The sequence below is a fragment of the Scyliorhinus torazame genome, chromosome 8 (assembly GCF_047496885.1).
Source record: "Scyliorhinus torazame isolate Kashiwa2021f chromosome 8, sScyTor2.1, whole genome shotgun sequence".
Taxonomy (NCBI): domain Eukaryota; kingdom Metazoa; phylum Chordata; class Chondrichthyes; order Carcharhiniformes; family Scyliorhinidae; genus Scyliorhinus; species Scyliorhinus torazame.
In genome coordinates, this window is record NC_092714.1 from 153482312 (window position 1) to 153509178 (window position 26867).

The 26867-nt window shown below is 47.0% G+C and overlaps 1 protein-coding gene across 1 annotated transcript in view; it reads left to right on the top strand.

Moving 5' to 3' along the window:
* The window catches only part of LOC140428200 (von Willebrand factor A domain-containing protein 8-like), an 83646-nt gene extending 58933 nt beyond the window's left edge, over positions 1 to 24713 (top strand). The window contains exons 5-8 of the mRNA XM_072514384.1: positions 1667 to 1825; positions 17675 to 17773; positions 19911 to 20149; positions 23303 to 24713. Of these exons, the coding sequence (XP_072370485.1) occupies positions 1667 to 1825; positions 17675 to 17773; positions 19911 to 20149; positions 23303 to 23411 (606 nt within the window). The 3' untranslated portion in view covers positions 23412 to 24713. The remainder of the gene's footprint in view (positions 1 to 1666; positions 1826 to 17674; positions 17774 to 19910; positions 20150 to 23302) is intronic.
* Positions 24714 to 26867: the final 2154 nt, after the last annotated feature.

Genomic DNA, 26867 nt, shown 5'->3' on the forward strand with positions numbered 1-26867 from the left:
GGTCGATTCCTGATTCCTTTTCCTTGATGTTGTATTTAAATTGTTTGGGGGTTGGTGGGAGGAGGGAATTGTTGGCTAGGGGATTGACATTGTATTTGTTATTGTTGATTGTTTATTGATGGGTTTAAATTTGGATGAAAATGTGAAAAAGGAGAATTTGTTTTTTTTAAATGATTCTATTGAATAGCGGAGCAAGCTCGACGGCTGAATGGCCTCCTCCTGTTCCTATGTTCATGGTGATCGCTTTGCTCTCCCCAGTGTTTGTTAAACAGCAGGTGCCAATCGATTGGAAACTTCCAACCAATGGTCAATAATTGTCTCCCAAGTCTTTCATTGGAAAGCCCTTTCATTATGTTTCATTCACTTTTGAAACTGGGCCTCACAGTTCCGTCATTCACAAATCCAGACATGTCAGATAACTGCGCCAACCTTGCCAGAGTGATTGCCCATTTCAGAGTGGTAGCTTGCACCGAGATGAACCTGAACAACATGTGATCTCTGGATGTTTTTCGGATGTCTAGCATAATCCCAGAGGCACCAGGTGAAGTTACTTTCTAATTGCCTCAGGCCTCATAGCTGTAATTTGATTTTTTTTTGTTGCAATATGAGTGGATTGGATTGGATTTGTTTATTGTCACGTGTACCAAGGTACAGTGAAAAGTATTTTTCTGCGAGCAACTCAACAGATCATTAAGTACATGGGAAGAAAAGGGAAGAAAAGAAAATACATAATAGGGCAACACAACATATACAATGTAACTACATAAGCACTGGCATCGGATGAAGCATACAGGGTGTAGTGTTAATGAGGTCAGTCCATAAGAGGGTCATTTAGGAGTCTGGTGACAGCGGGGAAGAAGGTGTTTTTGAATCTGTTCGTGCGTGTTCTCAGACTTCTGTATCTCCTGCCCGATGGAAGAAGTTGGAAGAGTGAGTAAGCCGGGTGGGAGGGATCTTTGATTATGCTGCTCGCTTTCCCCAGGCAGCGGGAGGTGTAGATGGAGTCAATGGATGGGAGGCAGGTTCGTGTGATGGACTGGGCGGTGTTCACGACTCTCTGAAGTTTCTTGCGGCCTTGGGCCGAGCAGTTGCCAGACCAGGCTGTGATGCAGCCCGATAGGATGCTTTCTATGGTGCATCTGTAAAAGTTGGTAAGGGTTAATGCGGACATGCCAAATTTCCTTAGTTTCCTGAGGAAGTATAGGCGCTGTTGTGCTTTCTTGGTGGTAGCGTCGACGTGGTGGACCAGGACAGATTTTTGGAGATGTGCCCCCCTAGGAATTTGAAACTGCTAACCATCTCCACCCCGGCCCCGTTGATGCTGATAGGGGTGTGTACAGTACTTTGCTTCCAGAAGTCAATGACCAGCTCTTTAGTTTTGCTGGCATTGAGGGAGAGATTGTTTGGGTGGTGAGTATGTAATCTAAGTGGTTTTATCCCTTTAAGAGGAAATGCTAATCCCCACTGGGGACTCCATTCCAAACTGGTCAACTAAAAACAGAATTTGTTCCTCGTGTTTTTGGCCACTTGTAAACAAATCAAGGGAGGAGGGAGTCTGCTACATTTCTCCTCTCTTCCAGCTTGTCTGTTTTAAAGGAAATGCCCTTTGCTGTGTGAATTGATTTGGATTCTGCGCTATTTGAACACATTTCGCTTGTCTCTTCAGCTTGGCAGCCCCCAGCAGAAACCCAAGCGTTTGCGGCTGCTAGTGGATGTCTCTGGCAGCATGTACCGCTTCAACGGACTCGATGGCAGACTGGAACGCTCCATGGAAGCTGTCTGCATGGTTCTGGAAGCCTTTGAACATTATGAGCATAAATTTAAGGTAAAGGTCATCCTTAAACACAACCAGCTGATGTAATGTTTTGGAAAATTGAGGCTAACAAGGGAGAAGCTTTGAATCCAACAGCGATGGAGGAAAACTTTCAGTTCTTTGTGCCTGTGTCGACTCTTTGAAAAAACTTTCCGATTAGTGCCACCACCCTGCTCTTTTCCCTAGCCCTGCAAATACTTCCCTTCAAGTGTTTGTCCTTTTGAATGCTACTAATGAATCTGCTTCTACCATCTCTTCATTGAACCAAAGCAGAAAATGAAGTTCAGATACATTTGAGCCAGGATCTAACTGAATGGTAGAACAGGTTCGAAGGACTGAATGACCTCCTTTTCTTCCTATGAGTAATTTGGGGAAAAAGAGACATGTCAAAGCTTTTCATCGTGCACTCAGCAGGACACTTCGCAAGAACACCAAAGTCAGGGGAAAACAACAATTTGTTCTGTACGAAAATAACGGGCTAATTGGCTGCCAACTTTACCTGATTGACACTGGCTCATTCCTCGGGGCAATGTCTTGACCAGTCAAACTGCCGAGCTAGAATATCAAAAGATGCTTGGCAGTTAACTGTCAGTGACCTGATGCATTCTGCATGGCAACACCTCTACAATAGGACTTTCTTCTCATAACGTATAAATTGTTGTTTTCCTCTTGTATCGGTATTCTCGTGAAGTGTCCTGATGAGTACAAGACGGAAAGCTTCGACATGTCTCTTTTTTCAGCAACTTAAGTTCGGTACTACCAAACTACAATTTAGGGGGGGGGAAAAACTTAAATTGTAATAAGTGACCGGTTCAAATGACATGATGTTTTAGAAAACGTTCTGATACCTCCAGATTCCACTGTCCCAATGCTCTCCTGGTTGGTGTCTCCTACCCTTGCACCCTCTGTAAACTTGAAGCTGATGTAAAAACGTGCAGTCAGTATCCTAATTCTCACCAAGCTCGCTTCAGTCATTACTTCTTGGCTCGCTGGCTTACATTTGTTCCCGGTTTGGCAGCTTCCATGATTTAAAATTCTCAATTTTGTTTTGAAATCCGTCTGTGGACTCACCTCGCCCTATCTCTGTATTCTCCTACAACCCTACAACCCTCCCAAAATATCTGTGCTCCTACAATTCTGGATCTTGTACAATCTCAATTTGCTTCACTCCTCCATTAGTGTCTGTACCTTGAGCTGCCTGGACCCTGAGCACTGGAATTTCCTCCCTAAATTCTCCCTACCCTTTTTGCTACCGAGTGATTAGCACTGCTGCCTCACATCTCAAGGGACTCGGGTTCAATTCCGCCTCGGGTGACTGTCAGTGTGGAGTTTGCACTTTCCCCCCATGTCTGCGTGGATTTTCTCCTGGTGCTCCGGTTTCCTCGCACAGTCATAGATGTGCAGGTTAGGTGGATTAGCCATGCTAAATTGCCCCTTCGTGTCCAAAAGGCTAGGTGGGGTTACTGGGTAATAGGGATAGGGTGGAGGTGAGGGCTTAATTAGGGTGCTCTTTCCAAGGGCCGGTGCAGACTCGATGGGCTGAATGGCCTCCTTCTGCACTGTAAATTCTATGATTCTATGGTTGGTGAGGTGGTAATGACTGTTCTCAGCCTTCATCATACATCACATTCCTTCTCTCCAATAATGGGGATGAAGTTATCTCTTTCAGATCAGATGTTAAGCAGATGATGCCCCTGTTTTCTAGTGTGTACCATTTGAAGAAAAACAGGGACCTTGTTAACCATATTCCTCAACCCACACCACCAAAACCAATTCACTGCTTTTCCACCTCATTGCTATTTTTGGGAGCTTACTTTGTACAAATTGGGTGTCATGTTTACCCCCAAAATAGCAATGAATGCACATCGAAAGTGATGTTCTCACTGTGAAGCATCTTGGAATCTCAGTCTCAAAGATTATGAAATGCTGCCAGCCAGATGTTCCCTCAGGGTCCTTAATGCACAAGTTAATTGGAGTCCCTATTATCTGATTGGACTTGGTGTCTCCTGCAGCTGTGTCAGCGATGTCTGCCGAGTGCAGATCCAAATAATGAACAATTGGATTTCTAAAGATTTTAATCTCACAACCCCCCCCCATGGATAAATTACAAATGATATTTTTTCTTTTTGAGGATCAAATTCATTTCTATATTCAGAAAACTTTGATGGTATCAGGACAGGTTTAGAAGGCAGTAAATAAATGTGTGAGATATTTGGCTTTGTAAATAGGAGTAATGTGTACAAAAACAAGGAAATGATGTTAAACCTTTACAGATCACCAGTTGGGCCTCAGCTAGTGTATTGTGTACTAATCTAGGCACCAAGGTGTCAGGGGAGGCTATGGAGGAGATTTACCAGAATGATACCAGTGATGAGGGACTTCAGTTCGTGTGGAGAGAAGTTCTCCTTAGGGCAGAGAAGGTTAAAGGAGAGACCTCAGAGAGGTGTCAGAAATTATGGGAGGTTTTGCTCAAGTAAGCAGGGAGAAGCAATTTACTCTGGTGAGCGGGTCGGTAACTGAAGGTCATAGATTTAAACTAAGGAGAATTTTTTTCACACAGAGGGTTGCATGAAGAGACCTAATCTGTGGAGGCATGGGGGAAAATCGGAATCTGATTTAGACAGCTCTTTCAAAGCCAATCGAGCCACATAAACCAGGGGCTGGATTAGCACAGTGGGCTAAACAGCTGGCTTGTAATGCAGAACAATGCCAACAGCGCGGGTTCAATTCCCGTACCGGCCTCCCTGAACAGGCGCCGGAATGTAGCGACTAGGGGCTTTACACAGCAACTTAATTGAAGCCCACTTGTGACAACAAACGATTATTATTATTGGGCCAAATACTCAGTCCTTTGTAAGATTCTGTGGCAGAGGCCAATCTCAGTCATGTGTGCACTTTGAAATTCAAACACAAGGGGCGTCATCCAATGGTCACACTGCGCCCAAAAAGCAGTTCGCCGCAGAGCAGGATGGTCAATAATAGTCAGGTGACCCTACTCCTGGGATCTAACCGGCTCGCAATGCCTCGCGAGATCTAGCGTGATCTTGCGAGACGTTGCGATGTAAAACCCGCCCATTGTGGACGGGATCACTTTTTAGCAAATCTGCATATAAAAGCGAGACAGCTAGTCTCACTTTATTGTGTGGATTCGTGAGTTACCCAAAGTCTCCACAAATAGACAGATGGAGCGACATGCCCTTTGGGTAGGGTGGCATCCTAGCAGTGCCACCTGGGTGCCAGACTGGCACTGCCAAGGTGCTCAGGTGGCACTGTCAGGGTGTAAGGTTGCGGGGCCAAACTGACATCTTTTGCATGGGTGTGATCAGGCTGGGGGTACCCTACACATGTATTGGGTGGGGGAGGTGCAGGAGGGGGCCAAGGACCCTCCCATAGTGTGTTGGGGCTTGGGAGTAGTTTGAGATCGCTTTGGGGGCTTCGGAGATCAGGACGGCATTTTTAAATGGCGTCCCGATCTCTTGTTACACTGAGGAGTTCAGCGAGCGGAGCTCCTCAGTGTACAAAATGAGACTATGTGCAGCCTTGGCTGCGTGTTCCCGTTGAGGCCCCTTCTCAAACGCAAGTCGCGTTTTATAACCTTGTGATTCTCAGCGCTGCAAGCCCTGGGAAACATGCGGCTAAACACACCCAAGCATTTCCATTACTGGCTCCACCCTCACTTTGCAGATCCTGATTTGAAAATTGCACTGGGTGCAGGCTTTGATTTCCATCAACCTTATTGGGTGAAAAATTAATGTCTGACACAGGAGACTTTCTGCTACTCAATCCCGGGACCCCAGCCAAAAAAGGCAGCAGCCAGAAATATTTTGTTCCTAAAAATGACTGGAGGTGCAGCAGCAGTGAGATGGAGACAAACCCCATAACTTCCTGGTTCCCCAGTGTCACATTCCCACTGAGGGTTTCCCTGGCACTTGTCCGGAAGCGATAACTGCCTCTGGACAATTGCGCTGGGAACTATTCAACAGAGGCGATTTAAATTGCAACCTTCGGATGGTTCTGCCAGTTTTAACCTGATTGTTACTCTGAAAGAGTTGGAAGGAAAAAAAATCACTTCTAACTCCAGAATAACTGTTTATAAACCCCTGACCCAGCCTCGCACAGGACACCCCGGAGCCACCAAACCACCCCGCCCCTGATCCGGTCTGAGCCCCTCCCCCTGCCCGACATAACACGCCCTCCCCACCTCCACACCCCTCCAGGTGAGACACGGTCTGACTACGCCCTCCAGTTCAACCCCACCCCAGCACCTCCCGGTCCCACACCCTCTTCCAAGTCTGATTCCCCCAACCCCTTTCCCGGTCCCAAAATCCCCCTTATAGTATTACCCCACCTCAGCATCTCCCAGTCCCCCCCCCTCCTCCCTCCCCCCCTCCTCCTCCCCCTCCCTCCCCCTCCCCACCCCCCTCCCCTCCAACCCCCCCTCCTCCCCCCCTCCAACCCCCCTCCTCCCCCCCTCCATCCCCTCCCCCCCTCTCCCCTCCATCCCCCCCTCCCCATACGACTCATACGACTCGGCCCGAAGTTCACAGTGGACAGTCAGAGGTGTGCGTAGCTGCATGGCTGCCTCGCAGGCTGTGGCAATGGTGTTCCTTGCCCATCCACCCCGACCCCACAACCCACCTCCTGGCCACCCTACCCACGGCCCGCAGGCCAGCGGCACAACTATCAGCAAGCTATGGCAATGTTGGACACTTTCCGTACTCCCCCTCTCTCCCTCAGCAGCACAAGTGAACCTCGCCGTCAGGAATTCAGCCCATTGGAGGCGGAGAATCACGGAGGCCCCGGAGAATACCATGTCGGACTCGCTAAAATATGCCCATGGCATTTACTGTACATGCGTTCTGGAATGCATTGATGACACTGTCGAGGCGACGGAGAATTGCAGTTTGGCGTGAAATCAGCCCCCGCCGCAATTTTGAAGTAGGAACCGATTCACTGCCCAAACGCATTTTCCAATTTTGCCGTCGGCCGACGGAGAAGCTTTACAATTACAACGTAGTTAAGTCCATCGAGAGTGGCAATCCGCCGGAGACTGCCACTCTGATGAAGTTACAGACCAGTAAGATGACAGATCCCAACGTTCAAATCGGATAATCTTTCCCTTCTCGCTTGACAGCCGTTGATCAACTGAGTGGAGTTGTTGAAAGGCATCACAGTACCAGCCAGCCAATTGAATTAGTCCTTTAGTTTCACTCAAGCAGTCTACCAGGATAAAAACTAGAGGTGGCAAATCGCTGCCAGTTCTTTGGCCCGGGCTGTATTCTCGTTAGTCTGCTTCACTCCAATCTGCGTGGATGTGTTGGCTGTTTTCACTGGTCAGAAATTTCCCAGAAGTATCAACCCCTTTTTCTCTCATCTGCAAAAGCGTTTGGAAGAGAGAAGTGGCTCCTTTTGCACTCTGCTCGGATGGGTGCTGTGGCAAATGAATAGTGGGCTGTGCACATCTTGTGCTGGATAGCAATTGAGCAGAACTATTTGCAGCTTTCAGCATTGACAGTCAGAGCTTTCACACAGTAAGGCATACACTCCAAGAGATTCCATTTAATAACTGGCAGCAAGCTAGGACTGGATTGAAAGAAAAGCTGAGACCCAGAGAGAGTTTGAAAGGAAGCTATTAACTCAGTTCATCTCGCTAAATCTTCTCATTCTCCAATCCTTCTTGGTCTGTATTTTATCCCAACCTGCAATCCAACCATCACACAGCATGTACACACACAGGTACACCACTGAGCACTCATGCACTCTCCAACTCACAAACACTCTAACCCATACTTACACACATTCAAACTCAGACTTGCACCACCCCACACACACACACACTCGAACCCATACACGCACTCCAACCCACACACACACACTCCAACCCACACACACACACTCCAACCCACACACACACACTCCAACCCCCCACACACACTCCAACCCACACACACACACACTCCAACCCACACACACACACTCCAACCCACACACACACACACACTCCAACCCACACACACACACACTCCAACCACCACACACACACACTCCAACCAATACACGCACTCCAACCCACACACACACACTCCAACCCACACACACACTCCAACCCCCCCACACACACTCCAACCCACACACACACACACTCCAACCCACACACACACACACACACTCCAACCCACACACACACACTCCAACCCCCACACACACGCACTCCAACCCACACACACACACTCCAACCCACACACACACACACTCCAACCCCCACACACACTCCAACCCCCACACACACGCACTCCAACCCACACACACACACTCCAACCCCCACACACACACACTCCAACCCACACACACACACACTCCAACCCACGCACACACACTCCAACCCACACACACACACTCCAACCCCCCCACACACACTCCAACCCACACACACACACACTCCAACCCCCCCACACACACTCCAACCCACACACACACACACTCCAACCCCCACACACACACTCCAACCCCCACACACACACTCCAACCCCCACACACACACTCCAACCCCCACACACACACTCCAACCCACACACATACACTCCAACCCCCACATACACTCCAACCCCCACACACACTCCAACCCCCACACATACACTCCAACCCACACACACACACTCTCCAACCCACACACATACACTCCAACCCCCACACACACTCCAACCCCCACACACACACCAACCCCCACACACACACTCCAACCCACCCACACACACACACTCCAACCCACACACCCACACACTCCAACCCCCACACATACACTCCAACCCACACACACACACTCCAGCCCCCACACACACACTCCAACCCCCACACACACACTGTAGCCATCTGGGATGGCCACGTCCCGATTACAAAATGGACACTTGAAAAGACTGCAGGGAAAATTGGACATTGCTAAGAAACAAGCAGGTGCAAGCTCTACCTTAAACGCTCAGACAGGACAGAAACTACCAAACGATTTACATACTAATGAGCCATCTCCAGGGACAAAAGGGAAACATTTAGATACACAATGTTAGGACAGACTCCCCGGCGCCAGAAGATGCTAAGACAAAGCAGACTGACGTCACCAGGTCACGCCCAGCGATCGGGGAACCACCCCTCTATTGGAGGAAAATCGATACCGATGATTGGGAAAGACCCTGTTAGTTGTGGCCAAGTTCAAGGCCTGCCCAAAGGAACGCGAAGCCCTTTTTTGTATAAAAGATATTCCCCAAGGGAGAATCTTTCTCCTTTGGCTTTGGCTCTCACCGAAGAGAGAGACCTGCCTAGCAGCTGCAGCAGACCAAGTAAGTTCCAAGTCAACGCACGCTATGAGATAGACGCTCCTATTTGCTACCCTGTAAACTGCTCAACCCAGCAGCCTCAGAACCGAGCAATGGCCATTGTTCCCCTGACTGAGTGGGCGCCCGAAGCTAAGTATAGGCCTTAGTAATAGTGGTAGTTTAGTTTGCTCAGCAACAGAATGAGGCTGCGGGGAAAAGCTCGAGCTCTTCTACTCCGCCTTCAGGGCGGAGCCAGAAGTCGGCAGATCCAACCAGGACCCGAGACCTGTCAGCCAATAGCCTCTCGGCTTCACAGGTACCACATTACCCCTAATACATACCACCACACACACATACACTTCAACACAAACATACACTCCAACCCACACACACTCCAATCTACACACATACATGTCATGATATTCATATAAACATATCATGGTGCAAGCACACACACACTGATGGACAGATCAACGGACCAATCAAGTCACACGCAACATCACAGCCAATCACCAGTGAGAGCACACGCAGTATAAAACAGGGAACACCACAGTTCCCGCTCATTCCCGCAGGAGATAGCTCAGAGCACAGAGCTCACAGCGTGCCACTCAGACATACACCATGTGCTGAGTGCCTCACTAAGATAGTGTTAGGGTTGGGTCCACAGGTTAACGGGTAAAGTACGAACCACAGCCAGAAGTTAACAGTTGTTGTTATCAAGAATAATAAAACAGAGTTGTACCATCTACAACCGTGTTGGTTCGTTTGTATAGCGGAACACCCAACACGACATAGTATCAGGATGGAACCCAGCAACTGTGAGATCCACCTGCACATCTTCAGAGATCCGCCATCCTGGGCCATGGACACCATCAGCCCGCCGCAGCCGCTCCTAATCGTTGGAAACCTCGGCGTCAACTGGAAGCTGTTTAAACAGTGCTTCCAGCTCTTCCTAGAAGCCACAGAAAGGGAGAAGGCATCGGATACCAGGAAGATCGCCCTCCTCCTCTCCACGGCAGGGCAACCCGCCATCCACACCTACAACTCCCTGGCATTCGCGGAAGACGAGGACAAGACGAAGTACAAGACGGTCCTTCCAAACCTTGAGCAACACTTCAGCGTCAAGGTGAATGAGAGCTTCGACAGGTACCTCTTCCAACAGCGCCTGCAGGGTAAGGATGAGCCTTTTCAATCTTTCCTGACACACCTCCGTATCCTCGCGTAGTCCTGCGGCTATGAGGCCACCTCCGATTCCATGATTCGGGACCAGATAGTTTTTGGGGTCACCACGGGCACCCTACGCCAGCAGCTCCTCAAAATTAAGAGCCTCACCCTAGCCACCGCCATCGAAACCTGCGTCCTCCACGAAAACGCGACCAGCCGGTACTCCCAATTCCAGGCGGCCGAATCGGCACGGCAGGCGTCCTACGAGGCCGAGCGGGTCCAGTCGATCGAGTTCCTCGCGGCCCGGACGAGGGCGGCCATTTCGCGCGCTTTCTGCGGCCTCCCGCGCTTGTACGCGCCAAAAGAGACGTCGACGCAGAGGGACGTGGCGCGCTCGACGCAGGACCGAACTGCGCCTGCGCGGTGGCCAACGGACGCCATGACGTCACGACGTGCGGCAACTGTGGATCCGCACATTTAAAGCGCCAATGTCCAGCAAAAAATCGACAATGCCTCCGCTGTGGCAAGATGGGCCACTACGCTGCCTGCTGTCGAGCAGCTCAACCTGCCAACGCTCCCCAATTCCACCAGCCTCGCAGGGACGTGCGGGCCATTCAGCCTCCATACACCGAGTCATACCCGGACGACGTGCAGACCGGTGATACCGACGACCGGGAACCCTTCCGCGTTGCGGTAATTGACAGAAATCGGATGTCCCCAAGTAGGACCCACCAGCCGATGCCAGTGCACAGCATTAATCCGGGTGATGAATGGTGTGCCACCCTAACGGTCAACCGATCACCAATCACATTCCGTTTAGACACTGGTGCCTCCGCCAATCTCATTGCATGGTCTGCCTTCTACGCCTTGAAGGTCAAACCACCGATTTGGCCATTCCGCTGTCAGTTGGTCGATTACAACGGTAATGTTATCCTGGCCATGGGATCCTGCCAGCTCGAGGTTACACACAATGCATACACAGCCACACTGTCCTTTGAGATAGTTGGATCATCGAAGGACTCTCTGTTAGGCGCACAGGCGTGCAAGGTTCTCCACCTCGTTCAGCGGGTACACACTCTGTCTCCAGAAGGCGCGTCCGATTTCCCAGATGCAGACTTTAGGGCACAGCTCCACTCGCTTCTCGCCCACAACCAAGAGGCTTTCGAGGGCATGGGCACACTGCCCTACACTTACAGAATACGTCTCAAACCGGACGCCACCCCGGTCATTCACGCACCTCGTAGAGTCCCAGCACCACTCAAGGACCGCCTCAAGCAGCAGCTGCAGGATCTCCAGGACCAAGGAGTGCTTTGCCGGGTCACGGAGCCCAAGCCATGGGTCAGCTCCATGCCCTCTGGCGAACTCCGGATCTGCATCGACCCGAAAGACCTGAACAATAACATCATGAGGGAACACTACCCCATACCCAAACGGGAAGAGATCACGAGCGAAAAGACCTGGGATAAAATTTTTACAAAGCTTGATGCCTCAAAGGGTTTGGGGCAGATTCAACTGGATCAGTCCAGCAGGAAGCTGTGCACCTTCAGCACTCCCTTTGGCAGGTATTGCTACAATAGGATGCCGTTTGGCATCATCTCGGCATCCGAGGTGTTTCATAGAATCATGGAACAGATGATGGAGGGCATCGAAGGGGTGCACGTCTATGTTAACGACGTCATCATCTGGTCCACCACACCATAGGAGCACATCAGTCGTCTCCAGCGCGTCTTTGCTCGGATACGAAATCACGGCCTGCGCCTCAACCGAGCCAAGTGTTCTTTTGGTCAAACTGAGCTAAAGTTTCTGGGGGACCACATATCCCGGTCAGGGGTGCGTCCGGGTGCAGACAAAGTGACAGCTATTACAGCCATGCCGCAGCCGGCAGACAAGAAGGCAGTGCTACGCTTTCTCGGGATGGTCAACTTCCTGGGGAAGTTTATTCCCAACCTAGCCACCCACACAACGGCTCTTCGCCACCTAGCGAAGAAGACTACGGAGTTCCAGTGGCTGCCCGCACACCAGAAGGAATGGGAGGAGCTCAAGATCAAGCTCACCACAGCCCCGGTATTGGCGTTCTTTGACACTGCTCGAGATACAAAGATCTCGACTGATGCCAGCCAGTCCGGCATTAGGGCGGTACTCCTGCAACGGGACGACACTGCATCATGGGCCCCGGTCGCCTATGCCTCGCGGGCCATGACCCCCACAGAACAGCGCTGTGCGCAGATTGAGAAGGAGTGCCTGGGTTTGTTAACCGGCATAGATAAATTCCACGACTATGTGTATGGTCTCCCTCAGTTCACCGTGGAAACCGACCATCGCCCTCTGGTCGGCATCATACAAAAGGACCTTAATGAGATGACACCTCGCCTCCAGCGCATTCTGCTCAAGCTCCGGAGGTACGACTTCCAACTGGTCTACACCCTGGGAAAGGACCTCATCATCGTGGATGCCCTTTCCAGAGCAGTGAGCACACCGCCCGAATCGGGGGGGTTCGTCTTTCAGGTCGAAGCGCATGTGGCCTTCACATCAGCCAATCTGCCAGCTAATGATGCCAGTCTGGCCCGTATTCGCCGTGAGACTGCGGCTGACCCCCTTCTACAACGTGTGATGCGCCACGTGACGGAAGGGTGGCTCAAAGGACAGTGCCCACAATTCTACAATGTCCGGGATGACTTGGACGTCATTGACGGTGTCCTTCTAAAGTTGGACCGGATTGTGATCCCACACAGCATGCACAGGCTGGTCCTCGAACAATTACACGAAGGCCATCTCAGGGTTGAAAAGTGCAGGAGGAGGGCCCGAGAAGCTGTGTACTGGCCGGGCATCAGCGACGACATCGCCAACATGGTGCTTAACTGCCCCACCTGCCAATGGTTTCAGCCGGCGCAACCCCCTGAGACGCTTCAGCCCCATGAATTGGTAACGTCCCCCTGGGCAAAGGTGGGTTTGGATCTCTTTCATGCACTCGGCATAATTGATTATTTTTCAAATTATCCGGAGGTCATACGCCTGCACGACGTGACATCATCAGCTGTAATCAGAGCATGTAAGGAAACCTTCGCTCGCCATGGCATTCCGCTTACCGTCATGTCGGACAATGGGCCCTGTTTTGCGAGCCAAGAATGGTCTTCTTTTGCCGTTTCGTATGGCTTCACACACGTGACGTCCAGCCCTCTGCATCCCCAGTCAAATGGCAAGGCGGAAAAGGGTGTCCATATCATGAAGCGGCTCCTCTGCAAGGCTGCTGATGCCGGATCTGACTTCTGTTTAGCCCTGCTGGCCTAGCGCTCGGCCCCACTGTCCACAGACCTCTCACCAGCCCAGCTGTTGATGGGTCGCGCCCTCAGGACCACTGTACCGTCCATTCATGTTCCTAAACCCGACTATGCTCCAGTACTGTAAAGGATGCGACAGCAGCGTGCTCAGCAGAAGGTGGCACATGACACTCTGGCAACTGATCTTCCTGCCCTGGCACCTGGAGACAACATCCGCATACACCTACCAGAGGGTGGCTGGTCGGCAACTGCCGAAGTTCTCCGCCGCGTGGCTCCCCGCTCGTTCCTGGTTCGCTTGCCTGATGGCTCCATTCACCGGCATAATCGGCGGGCCCTTCGGCTGCTTCTGCGCTCGCTACGAGATCATGCACCAGTGCCACGCCCTCCTGTTGTCCCTGATGTCGACTTTGTGGAGCTTCCTGCCACTATGCCTATTCCTCTACCGCCAGTGGATCCTCTACCTCAGCCGGTGGATCCTGACCCACCCTTAAGGCGGTCACCCCGAATTCGTCGCCCACCTACTAGGCTGGACTTATGAGCCTGTTTGCACATTGGATTGTTGTGCAACAATGTTAATGTGTTTCTCTTTTTGTCGTTACAGGAGTTCGCTTTCGATGTTTGATGATTGCACTTGTTTTGTTTATGGTACAACCTCATTGCTATGTTGCACCTGACACCTTCCTATGTATATAGTTTAGCCTCATGTACATGTTGTAGATATTGCACACACATATTCAGCTGCACTCAGTACACACCAATATTTATTACCATATAGGCACATATTCTTGTAAAAAGGGGGGATGTCATGATATTCATATAAACATATCATGGTGCAATCACACACACACACTGATGGACATATCAACGGACCAATCAACACACACGCAACATCACAGCCAATCACCAGTGAGAGCACACGAACTATAAAACAGGGAACACCACAGTTCCCGCTCATTCCAGCAGGAGATAGCTCAGAGCACAGAGCTCACAGCGTGCCACTCAGACATACACCATGTGCTGAGTGCCTCACTAAGATAGTGTTAGGGCTGGGTCCACAGGTTAACGAGTAAAGTACGAACCACAGCCAGAAGTTAACAGTTGTTGTTATCAAGAATGATAAAACAGAGTTGTACCATCTACAACCGTGTTGGTTCGTTTGTATAGCGGAATACCCAACACGACAATACACACCAACTCCCTCACCCACCCACATTCACACCTCAATCTACACCCACCCACACACACGCACTCCAGTCCACACACACGCACGCACTCCAATCGATACACACACGCACTCCAAACTAGACGCATGCATGCCAATCCACACACATGAACTCTGACCTATACACGCACACCAATCCACACACACGCACTCCACTCCAACCCACACACACGCATACTCCAACATACATGCCGCATATACACTCCAGCCCCCACACACACACCCCAATCCCCATCTGCACACACATTCCCACCAACACTGGTTTAAAGACAGAAGGATCTAACTGGGTTGTTTGTGTCGACACAATCCAGCACATAATTGCATGGGATAAATAGCCTGTTTCTGAGCTGGAACACTCTGCAATTCTAAAGAAGTTGTTTGAATGGATAGTCATATGTTACTGATGCAGCCAGAACACCCAGGATGGATGAATCCTAACAAGGCCGATATTTAAATTAATCAGGTCTATTGTATACAGACTACACTGTGAAGTGTGTGCCCAATGACCCCACCCAGGCTCAGCTGCACAATTTATTGGCACATGTTGGTGTTTAGCTCAGCACGTGTGCAGACAATAAATGATTTATCCTGTGAGATGCCTGAAGGAAAGCTGTGTGATAATAGTTTACTGTTTATACTGAAGTTTCCTCCACCTGTAATTACTGTGTAGCTGGAGGCTATTGTAGGGGGTAGAGAGTTTTTAAAAATTCTTTCTCAGAATGTGGAACTTGCTGGAGAGGCCAGTATTTATTGACCATCCTTCTTTGCCATTGAGAAGATGGCGGTGACCCACCTTCCTAAATAACACTGAATGCTAGCAAGGCCATTTCAACGGGCAGTTATCAACCACATTGCTGTGAGTCTGGAGACACATGTAGGCCAGACCAGGTAAGAAGAGCAGATTTCCTTTCCTTAAGGACATTAGTGAACCAGATGGGTTTTTACAACAATCCAGTAGTTTGACGGTTATCATTATTAATGCAAACTTCACCTGATGACGGAGCTGTGCTCTGAAAGCTAGTGATTCCAAATAAACCTGTTGGACTTTAACCTGGTGTTGTAAAACTTCTTACTGTACCATTATTAGTGTCTTAAGTAGCCTGGCAATTTGTGGCGAGGAAGAAATGCTTCATGATTTGTGAATTGCCCCAAGGTGTTAAATGATTTGAGCTGTTCCACCTTTAACCTCACATAAAACAGTAAGTCATGAAGTTTCTCAATTTGAATGTTAATTGGCAATTAAACACTCAACAGAAAGTTAGGGCTAGTATTCAAGAACATAAGGACCTTTTTAATATTTGAACTTATGTTTCTATTATGCATTCAACCTCTCTGACCCACAAAGGGGACAATTAAAACTGGGGAATCTCAACTCTGTTGGTGGCATATAGAGGCATTTAAATCTTAATTTTAAAAACTTACTTTTCCATTGTCTCTTTTTCTCTCTCAATCTAATTTTTCTGCACCTCACTTTAGTTTTAATTTGACTCTAAATCACCTCATTACCTTCACCTTTGATTTTCTGTTTTTTTACCGATGGAAAGGATGAACAATTTACATTTATATAGTACCTCTCAGGCCTTGGGACATCCTGAAACATTTGATACTTTATGAATGGGCAGTACAGTGGTTAGCACTGTTGCTTCACAGCGCCAGGGTCCCAAGTTCAAATCCTGGCTGGGTCACTCTCTGTGGGGAGTCTGCATGTTATACCCGTGTCTGCGTGAGTTTCCTCCGGGTGCTCCGGTTTCCTCCCACTAGTCCCGAAAGATGTGCTTTTAGGTAATTTGGACATTCTGAATTCTCCCTCTGTGTACCCGAACAGGCGCCGGAATGTGACGACTCGGGTCTTTTCACAGTAACTTCATTGCAGTGTTAATGTAAGCCTACTTGTGACAATAAAGATTATTAAAATGGAAAAGTGTAATCACTGTTGTAATGTAGGCAATTTGCACGCAGCAAATTCCCTCAAACAGCGATCTGATGATGTTGGTTACAGAATTAATTTTGACCAAGATACCAGTAAGAAATCACCGTTCTTCTTCAAAACAACACCATGGGATCTTTTATGTCCAGCTGGATGAGCAGAGAGGGCCTCAGATTGACATCTCATTGAAAATTAGGCACCTCAGAAGGGCAGCATTCCCTCAGCACTGAACGATTATGTGTTCAAGGACCTGGAGTGGAATTTAAACCCATAGCGTTCAGAGTCGAGAGTGTTAACACTGATTCTGACATTTGTTCCCATTTGTTGCCTCCTTTTTTTGAAACTTGTAGTTCTATTTTTACTCTCTTTAAAAAAATGTTGCTTGAAATATAAGCAGAAAAACTTGAATCCTGAAGAGGAGGAACATGTTGGTCAAACTCCGACACTGCACATCAGATCCCAGCTCATCAGGAAATAGGGAATGAAACAATGAGTGATTGGAGGGCCGAGCAGCACCAAACTGCAGAGTTACTCTTCATTACAGCTATAAACTAGGTCCAGCAACCGGAATATCCTAATGTCTCTTTTTGAGTCTTTCTGTCAAAGTATGTCTGATATCATTCCTGTGAAGTTGTGATTTTACTAAAAGGCACTATAATGGGGGTCAAGTGATGTGAGCAGGGGAGCGCAATCCTGGTGGGATTCGAATCTGGGACTCTAGAGCATTTCCCTGGGTCTCTTTGGGCCAGTGGCAATATGACTACGCCAGCATTTTGTTTACTCAATTTTAACAGAGACAGTTACTGGGAGTTAAAATCAGAACAGTTCATTGGCAACACAACCTTTATGCCAGGGGTTTATACTAAATGATAGTATTGCTGAAGTTCGCTCAATAGTACCATTACCCTGGTGGCTTATTCAAATTTATTCAATCTGATTTGATGGTCTGTTTCATCTTTTCAGTATGACATCGTTGGTCACTCGGGAGATGGATTCAACATCGAGTTGGTCAGAAGTGAAAAAATTCCAAAAAACAACAAGGAGAGACTGCAAATTATGAAGGTAATTTTTGTTATTTGATAATCAGTGAAGTGGGTTTCTTTTACGAAGAGTCACTTCATTGGTCACTGGACCAACATGACAAAAAGCACCAGGAGCTGGCTCAATGAATCATTTACAATCTGAGATCAATGGATATTTTGGTTCGACATGGGCATAAAAGGCTATGGATCAATGGCAGGTGAATGGAGTTAAGATACAGATAGGCCACGATCTTATTGAATGGTAGAATTGCATGATTCAAGGGGCAGAATGGCCTCATCCTGTTCCTCTGTGTACCAACGTACTACACCCAGCAAAGAGGGAAGGTAGAGCTTATGTGACATAGAAATAGGTGTTGGCCATTGAGGCCCTGGAGCTTTTTTGATATTTGCTGTCACAAAGTGAGACTTTATAAGACAGTCATGTTTTAAAATGTTTCCTTTCATTTAAGGTGAAATAGATTGTCCTGGATAGGGGGAATGATGAGACCATTTCTGGAGAGAGACAACCTGGCTGTTGGTGCCTTGCAACAGATAGCAAAGGTTAATTTGAATGCTGTGACAAAGAAATTAGAAGTTGACTTAAACGTAACGTCTAAAGCGGCAGAGATTGTTGAAGAGCGCTTGAACCTTGAGAAAGGGGAAGGTTGATCCTAATGGCACTCAGGTTAAGGTAGCTAGAATTCAATTACAAATGAAGCAATTTAAGTTGGAATCAGGAATGAAGAAACTTGAATTTGAGAAAGAAAGAATTTTAAATCTTAACTTGAATTTCAGAGAGAAAAAGAAAAAACCTTGGCCGGGTCTCCGTCCCGCCATGCCAGAATTTTGGTTCAGCGTGCAGTTGAGATTCTCCATTTCACCAGCTGGTCAATGGGGTTTCCAATTGTGGGACAGCCCCCCGCCGTCGGGAAACCCCCGGGCTGCCGGCAAAACAGAGCATCCCGACGGTGGAGAATTCAGCCCCTTGTATTTCAAAATGAGAGAGGAGCGAGGAAATTTGAACTCGATAGAGAAAGGCTCAGATTACACCAACAGGTTGACAGTATAACTTGAGGATGACTCTGATTTAAATCCTGGTTTTGATTTGGCAAGGAATATTCACTTAGTGCCTCAATTTGGGCTTGGGCCACTGTCTGTGTGGAGTCTGCACGTTCTCCTTGCGTCTGCGTGGGTTTACTCCGGGTGCTCCGGTTTCCTCCCACAAGTCCCGAAAGACATGCTGTTAGGTGAATTGGACATTCTGAATTCTCCCTCAGTGTACCCGAACAGGTGCCAGAGTGTGGCAACTAGGAGATTTTCACAGTAACTTCATTGCAGTGTAACCTACTTGTGACAATAATAACGATTATTATTGTTGAGGAACGGGTTGAAATGTACTTTTTGTCCTTTGAGAAAATTGCTGTAAACTGCAATGGCCAAATGAAAGTTGGACTATTATGTTGCAAAATGTTTTGGGTGACAATGATACAGTGAAAAATGACTGTTCTCAATGCCTATCAGTTACTGTCGTAGACTTACAGAAATTTAGACATTTAAGAAAGAAACAGTCAGACTTTTGTGGAATCAATAATGTTCAGCAATTTCATTCTGAATCCCAATGGTTAATCTCCATCTATTTCACTTTAAATCCCAATCAATAATCACTCGTAATTTCACACTGATTTCCAATCAATAATCTCCATCAATTTCACTCTGAATTCCAATCAATAATCTCCATCAATTTCACTCTGAATTCCAATCAATAATCTCCATTGATTTCACTCTGATTCCAAATCACTAATCTCCATCGATTTCACTCTGATTCCCAATCACTAATCTTCACAAATCTTTCTGTGTTTCCCAATCAACTATCTGCCAGTTACACTCTGTGATTCCTGATCAATGCTCATTGACAGTCAGGATTTGCTGCAAGAGACTGATAGCATTTATTCAGTCGCAGTTCATTAAGATTAGCAGATAGCGTGTAAATATTGTTGGAAGTTAGCCACCTCCCAAGAATACTTTTTTCTGTGGTTGCAACATATGGTGGAATATGATGGTTAAACTATATTTGCAAAACCAGGATTTTTGAGAACATGGTCCAGGCCTGCTTACTGTTTTTGTTGAGATTGTGCATGTGGTCTGACATTGATAAATGTAACGTTTTCCTTCTTTAGACGATGCATGCCCATGCCCAGTTTTGTATGAGTGGCGACCATACCCTTGAAGGAACAGCACATGCAGTCCAGGAGATTGCCAGGGAAGAGGCAGATGAACGTTTTGTTATTGTTCTGAGTGACGCTAACCTGGAGCGGTACGGCATAAACCCTGAAAGATTTGCCCGAGCCTTGACTTGCAACCCTCAGGTTAATGCTTTCGCCATTTTCATTGGATCCCTGGGCGACCAAGCAGAAAGGTATGTGCACAAACATTATGAACTTGAAATGTTGTTATTCAGCATATTTCACATATACGCAAAATATGGTGATCACCAATGTCCATCACCAACAGTGACTCAGTAACACCACTTCTGGCCAAGTGGTGAAGAACACATCTTCCAAACTGCACCTATGGCAGGTGGTGAGAAGGAAAACCGACCTGACCTCATCCTCACTAATCTACCAGTCGCAGATGCAGTTATCTGTGACAGCATTGGTCTGAGTGACCAACCGCACAACTCTTGTGGAGACAAAGTCCTTTCTTCACACTAGGGAACCCTCCATTGTATTGTGTGGAAGCATCACATTTCTAAAGTGGATAGAGGCAAAGCAGCAACTCAAGACTGGGCACCCAAGGGCGCTGTGGGCCACCAGCAGCAGCAGATTGTACACAACCACAATCTGTAACCTTATGGCCCAGCGTATCCCCCACTCTACCATGACCTTCAAGCTAGGAGATCAATCCTGGTTCAGTGAAAAGTGTTGGAGCTGAAGTGTTGGAGTTGTCTCAAGCAACACCAGGCCCCCTAAAAATGTGGGCTTTACCTGGTAATCTGCAACTCAGGAGTTTAAGTATCATAGAATCAGGCTAAACTTGGCATAGAGTAGGCTAAGCAACAGAAGGTGCATGCAACAGACAGAGCTAAGAATCCCACAACTAATCGATCGGGTCAAAACTTTCCAGCCTGACTATATACTGTCTTAAAAGTGGTGGACGGTTAAGCAACTAACCTGAATTTCCCCATCCTCAATGATGGCAGAGCCCAGTACATCAGTGCAAAGACCAGGCTGATACATTTGCAACCATCTTCAGCCCAGAGTGTTGAGTCAGCACTCTGCGGGGTGGTAGCATTGCGGTAATGTTACTAGACTAGTTATCAAGAGGCCCAGACTAATGCTCCGAGAAATAAGTTCAAATCCCACCATGGCTGAGGCGGGAGTTTAAATTTAATTGATACATATAAAATAAAAAGTGAGTCTAGTTATTAACCAAGTGTGGTGAGGCCTGGCAACATTGAAGTCAATGAGATTCGTAGGAGGAAAATCCTCCACTGGTTGGAGTTATACCGAACACAGATAGATGTTTGTGGTTGTTGGAGGCCAATCATCTCCGCTGTTGCGGAGTACCATTCATGACTCCTCAGACATTGAATTAATCTCTGTCCATATGCAGAAAGATCTGGACAACATTCAGGCTTAAGCTGATAAGTGACAAGTAAAATTCATGCAACAAAAGTACCAGGAAATGACCATCTCAAACAAGAGTGAATCTAACATCTCCCCTGACCAGTCAGTGGCATTACCAGCGCTGAAACTCTCACCAACATCCATTGACCAAAAACTTAACAAAAACTTAAATGGACCAGCCACATGAAAATTCTACAACACATAGTTCACCTCCTGACTCCATAAAACGTTGGACTATTAATCAAGAAGCTACTTTGTCCTGGATGGTGTAGAGCTTCTTGAGTGTTGGAGTTGCGCTCATTCAGGCAAGTGGAGGGTATTCCATCACACTCTGGCTTATGACTTGTAGATGGTGGACGAGCTTTGGAGCCAGCCTCTGACCTGCTCTTGCAGCTACTGTATTTATATGGCTAGTCCAGTTCAGTTTCCGGTCAGTGGTAACCCCAGGATGTTGATAGTGGGGGATTCAGCAATGGCAATGCCATTGAATGGCAAGGGATCATGGTTAGATTCTCTCTTGTTGAAGATGATCATTACCAGGCACTTGTGTAGCATGAATGTTACTTGCTACTAATCAGTCCATGCCTGGATATTATCCAAATCTTGCTGCACATGGAAACAGACTACTTCAGTATCTGAAGAGCCGTGCATAGTACTGAACGTGTTGTTATAAGAACATAAGAACTAGGAGCAGGAGTAGGCCATCTAGCCCCTCGAGCCTGCTCCGCCATTCAATTAGATCATGGCTGATCTTTTGTGGACTCAGCTCCACTTTCCGGCCCGAACACCATAACCCTTAATCCCTTTATTCTTCAAAAAACTATCTATCTTTATCTTAAAAACATTTAATGAAGTAGCCTCAACTGCTTCACTGGGCAAGGAATTCCATAGATTCACAACCCTTTGTTATCTTAACTTCTGACCTTATGATCGAGGGAAGCTCATTAATAAAGCAACTAAAGATGGTTGGGCCGAGGTCACTACCCTGAGGAACCCTGTGACAATATCCTAGGACTGAGATGATTGACCTCCTACAACCACAACCATCTTCCTTTGTGCCAGGTATTACTCCAACCAATGGAGAGTGATTCCCATTGACTCCAGTTTTGCTAATGCTCCTTGATGCCACACTCGGTGAAATGCTGCCTTGATGTCACAGGCAGTTAGAGAATCAAGCAAGTAGATAGAGTTAATGTACGGATCAGCCATGACCTCATTGAATGGTGGGACAGGCTTGAGGGGCTGAATGGCCTTCACCTGTTCGTATGCTCCTAACTTACCAAGTGCAGAAACAGGCTTCACCCGTTCCTGTGAACTCTGGTTTTACATTCTGAGGGGCTCAGATAAAAAACTGGGTGCAAATCGCAACTCGGTGTAATTGTTGGTCAAAAAGGCTCCTTGCTGTGTAAGCCTTTGTGGGTTTTTTGCTTAATGGTTCAATTTTCATTTGTATCCAGTGTTGCACCTTAATGACTAAGGTGATCAGAGCCCTAACTGAGGAAACTGTGTCAATTGTTGGTTAAGGAACGATCAACATTCTTTTGATATTCGAGGTAGTTTTGTTTCGGTTCATAGATCTGGTTAAAAACATTGGGTTTTATAATATACAATGATTCGATGTAACCAATACAGGATTCCTATCTTCAATCGTAGTTGAACAGTACTTAAGCTTCTCTTGTCAAAGGCTGCCACTGGCCCTTTGTGAATTGAACCATGTTGAGTGATTTCTGTAGAGGCAGAGTTGTTTGAAAGGAATTTGCCATTCAGTGCTCTGAGTGCTTCCCCTCACTGATGCTCATCACTGCCAGAATAACATGTGATATAATGGCATGTATTGTAAGTTATACAATAGCCCAAAAAACTTCCTTTTCCCCCAAAAAACCCTTTCAAAGCTCTTTCACTTTCCTGTGTAATTTGCAATGTTAATTTGTCCTGAATCTTAGGCTGCAGCAGACTCTGCCAGCTGGGAGGTCCTTTGTCGCCATGGACACGAAGCAAATCCCGCAGATTCTGCAACAGATCTTCACATCCACAATGCTGTCAACGGCCTAAGGATTTATCCCAGTGGTAGTGATGTGCACCAGGAGATGGTGGAAAAAATACACCGAGAATTGATTTATCTGTGTTTGCAGGCAGCGGCTGGACATCTATACAATGAGTGCAATGACCCCTCCATCACGTTTAGTTGGTGGACATCCCCGAGGGATTTGGGACAATGATAGGAAGATTCTCTGTGACGAAACATGCTTTACACAGAAGTGAGGACTTGAGGGCTCTCAGCTAAATATGGAGGGGTGATTTTTATTTTTCTGCGTATGATCTCTATAACCTTCCAAACAGATTGTTTTAAAGAGCACCAGCAGAAAATAGATACACGTAAACACCGCTGGTAATCACTGCAAAAATATAATCTCACTTCAAACTCCTTTTAGTAGATTTCTCCAATCTCCTGGAGAAAGAGTATTAAACCCTTATTTTGATTTTGATGAATTGAAAAACAATTTGAAGTACTCTGATTTCAGAATGAGATGCGTCTCTGCAGCCAGAAGCTGATTTGGAAAGACTTTCAGGGCATTTAACCCCAGAATCCCTACAGTACAGAAGGAGGCCATTCGGCCCATCGAGTCTGCACCCACATTTGGTGGATTTGACCTTTTACCAAAAGCCACCCCATTTCCAAGCCACTGAAGGACAGGGAGAATTTCCTCCGCTCAAAGTGAAACCTGGTGAAAACGTACATAAAGCTAAGTGAAAGAGATATGATATTGTCAAGCACACTGGCAGCAAGGGTTGGTGTCGCTGATAGGGGCAGAAGTTGAGAACTACACAAGTAACTCTAAAATAGGAATGGTGTCAAAGTAAAATTAATATGAAAAGAACTGGCTGAGGTTCATCTAGACACTCTTATTCTGCATGGCTCTTCCTATACTAGCTGTGCTGGATGACTCGGTGACTATCCACTGCCAGGGTAGCTGTCTACTGATAGATCAGCTCTCCACACGTCCCTTTCTGCCTCTCCTCTTTCAAATGTTATTCTCAGAATATGTGCATGTGCAGAGTAGCTCCTGAGAAGCTCTGGCTGAATATTCGAGAGAGTCGATGCTGACGAGACTCTTTCCAAGCATAGCCACTGATTATCAATGATCTGCAGTGAGTTAGATCTCTACTAAATCCAATGCATGAAGATAGACTCCGGAATTAATTTGTAAAAAAAAATTAGGATGTAATTTCTGCACAAGATTGCTTGGAATATTAGGAAGGTGAATATAAGTGATATATTGGTCAAAAGATGATTTCAATTGTAATATATATGTATATACATACAGAATAAAGTTCAATATGTTTATCATCTCAGATATATTATCACAATTAATTATTATTCCCTAAGGATTATCATCATTTCATGTGCCATGTAAACACCAATGCTTGCGACTAGGCTTGATTGGGTATCACTCCTCAAAGCTCAAGGAAGAGTTACCACATTTAGGTGTTTGTAGATTTGTGGAATTCATAGTACGTTGAAAGTCAGTTAGTCAGATATACTTGTGCCTGTTCATATAGTCATTTATGACTCAGAAGAAGGGCATTCATTCCACTACCACCTCGTGTAATCTCATTTCCCTACCCATTTCACATCTTTTTTCTCCTTTTCCTTCAAACAGTTCTACAGTTCCATTTAAAGGACTGTAGTTTCTGCCATTCTATCACATGGGTATGAAATTAAAAATCTTTCCAGTTTCAGGCCGTGGCTCAGTCCAGATATCTGAGGCTTAGGCCCCTGCTCCAGTGCATCCTGAGGCAGCGCAGCCGTTTCTCAGTGAGGTGCTGGATGCTCAAAGGTAGATGGGACGTTAAAGAGAAGGAAACTTACCCACAGTGTCCGGACCAATGTTTAATCTTCCAACAACATCACAAAAACCCTGCTCTTATCTCATTCCTGCTTGTATAGTCTTGCAGTGTAGAAATCGATCCTCGCCTTTCCCACATTACAACAGCGACTACGATCCATGAAGTATCTCACTGGCTGCAAGAGGGCCCTCAATCATCCTGAGCTCATCAAAAGTGCAACTCTTTATTTCTGGAATCAATGGCTCCCTATTACCAACCAATATAGGGAGTGTTTACCCTCCTATAAGTCCAACAACAACACCTGTATTTATGTAGCTACTTTAGGTTGGAATTCTCCTTTCTGAGTTTGAGCTGCCAGTGAGAAAGGCGAATTTGGCGCTCAGCCAAAAGTCCATTCATGATAGCGGGACCGGAGAATCCTGCCAGCGTGATCAGATGGTGAATCCCAGCCTTCATGTAGTAAAATGCCCCAACGTGCTTCACAGGGGTGATTCACGTTTGACACCGAGCTCAATAGGAAGATATTACGGCAAATGACTAAAAAATCTTGGTTAGAGAAGTAGGTTTTAAAGAACATCTTAAAGGAGGAAATTGATGGGCAGCACGATGACACAGTGGGTAGTACTACCTCACGTCGCCGAGGACCCAGGTTCAATCACGGCCGCGGGTCACTGTCTGTGTGGAGTTTGCACATTCTCCCCGTGTCTGCAAGGATTCCACCCCCACAACCTAAAGATGTGCAGGATAGGTGAATTGTCGACAGTAAATTGCCCCTAATTGGAAAAAAAAAGAATTGAGTACTTTAAATTTATTTTTTTTAAAAGGAAGAAATTGAGGCTGAGAGATTAAGGAGGAGACACTAGAGCCTTGTGACTAGAACAGCTGAAAGCACAGTGACCAATGATGGAGTGATAAGAATCGGGGATGCTGAAGAGGCTGGAATGAGCACAGATAACCACAGATGAGCACAGATAACCTGGAGGGTTTTCGGGCTGAAGGAGATTTCAGATACAGTGAGAAATTGGGTCTGAGATGGGTCTGTTTGACTTGGAGCATAGGTCAGTGAGCACAGGGATGATAGACGAACAGCACTTGGTGTGAGTTCAGACATGACAGCAGATTTTCTGATGGCGTCAAGTTCACAGAGAACAGATTAAGGGAGAACCAGTCAGGGGTTATACAGCCACAGAGTTTCACAGTACAGAAATAGGCCCTTTGGCCCATCGTGTCTGTGCCAGCCATCAGGCCCCTATCTAGTCTAGAGATAACAAAAGTTTTACCTCCATTCCCAATCTCACTGCCTTTGGATGTCATTATTAATCTTACTGTTTTAGATTTATGAAGTTATGGAGAACTTAGTTTGGCCAATAAATATTCCTCTTTCCGGAAGAATTAAGGACTTTAGTTCGGCCACTCAAAATCATCTTAGTCCGTTGGGAGGTCCCACTGTCGTAATATTATCAAATGTTGAGTAATTCTTATGCCATGGGCAAGGGAATTAGAAAGTTGGAACACTTATAAACATTCACTAGGTGCGGTATTGGTTACCTTTGGCTGTCTCAAATGCTAAATCCTGGGGGGCTGGGGAGAGGTGGGTGTTGTGATGATGTGTATAAAGCAATTATGTACATAATGTTATACAAGACCTCCGACCACGAG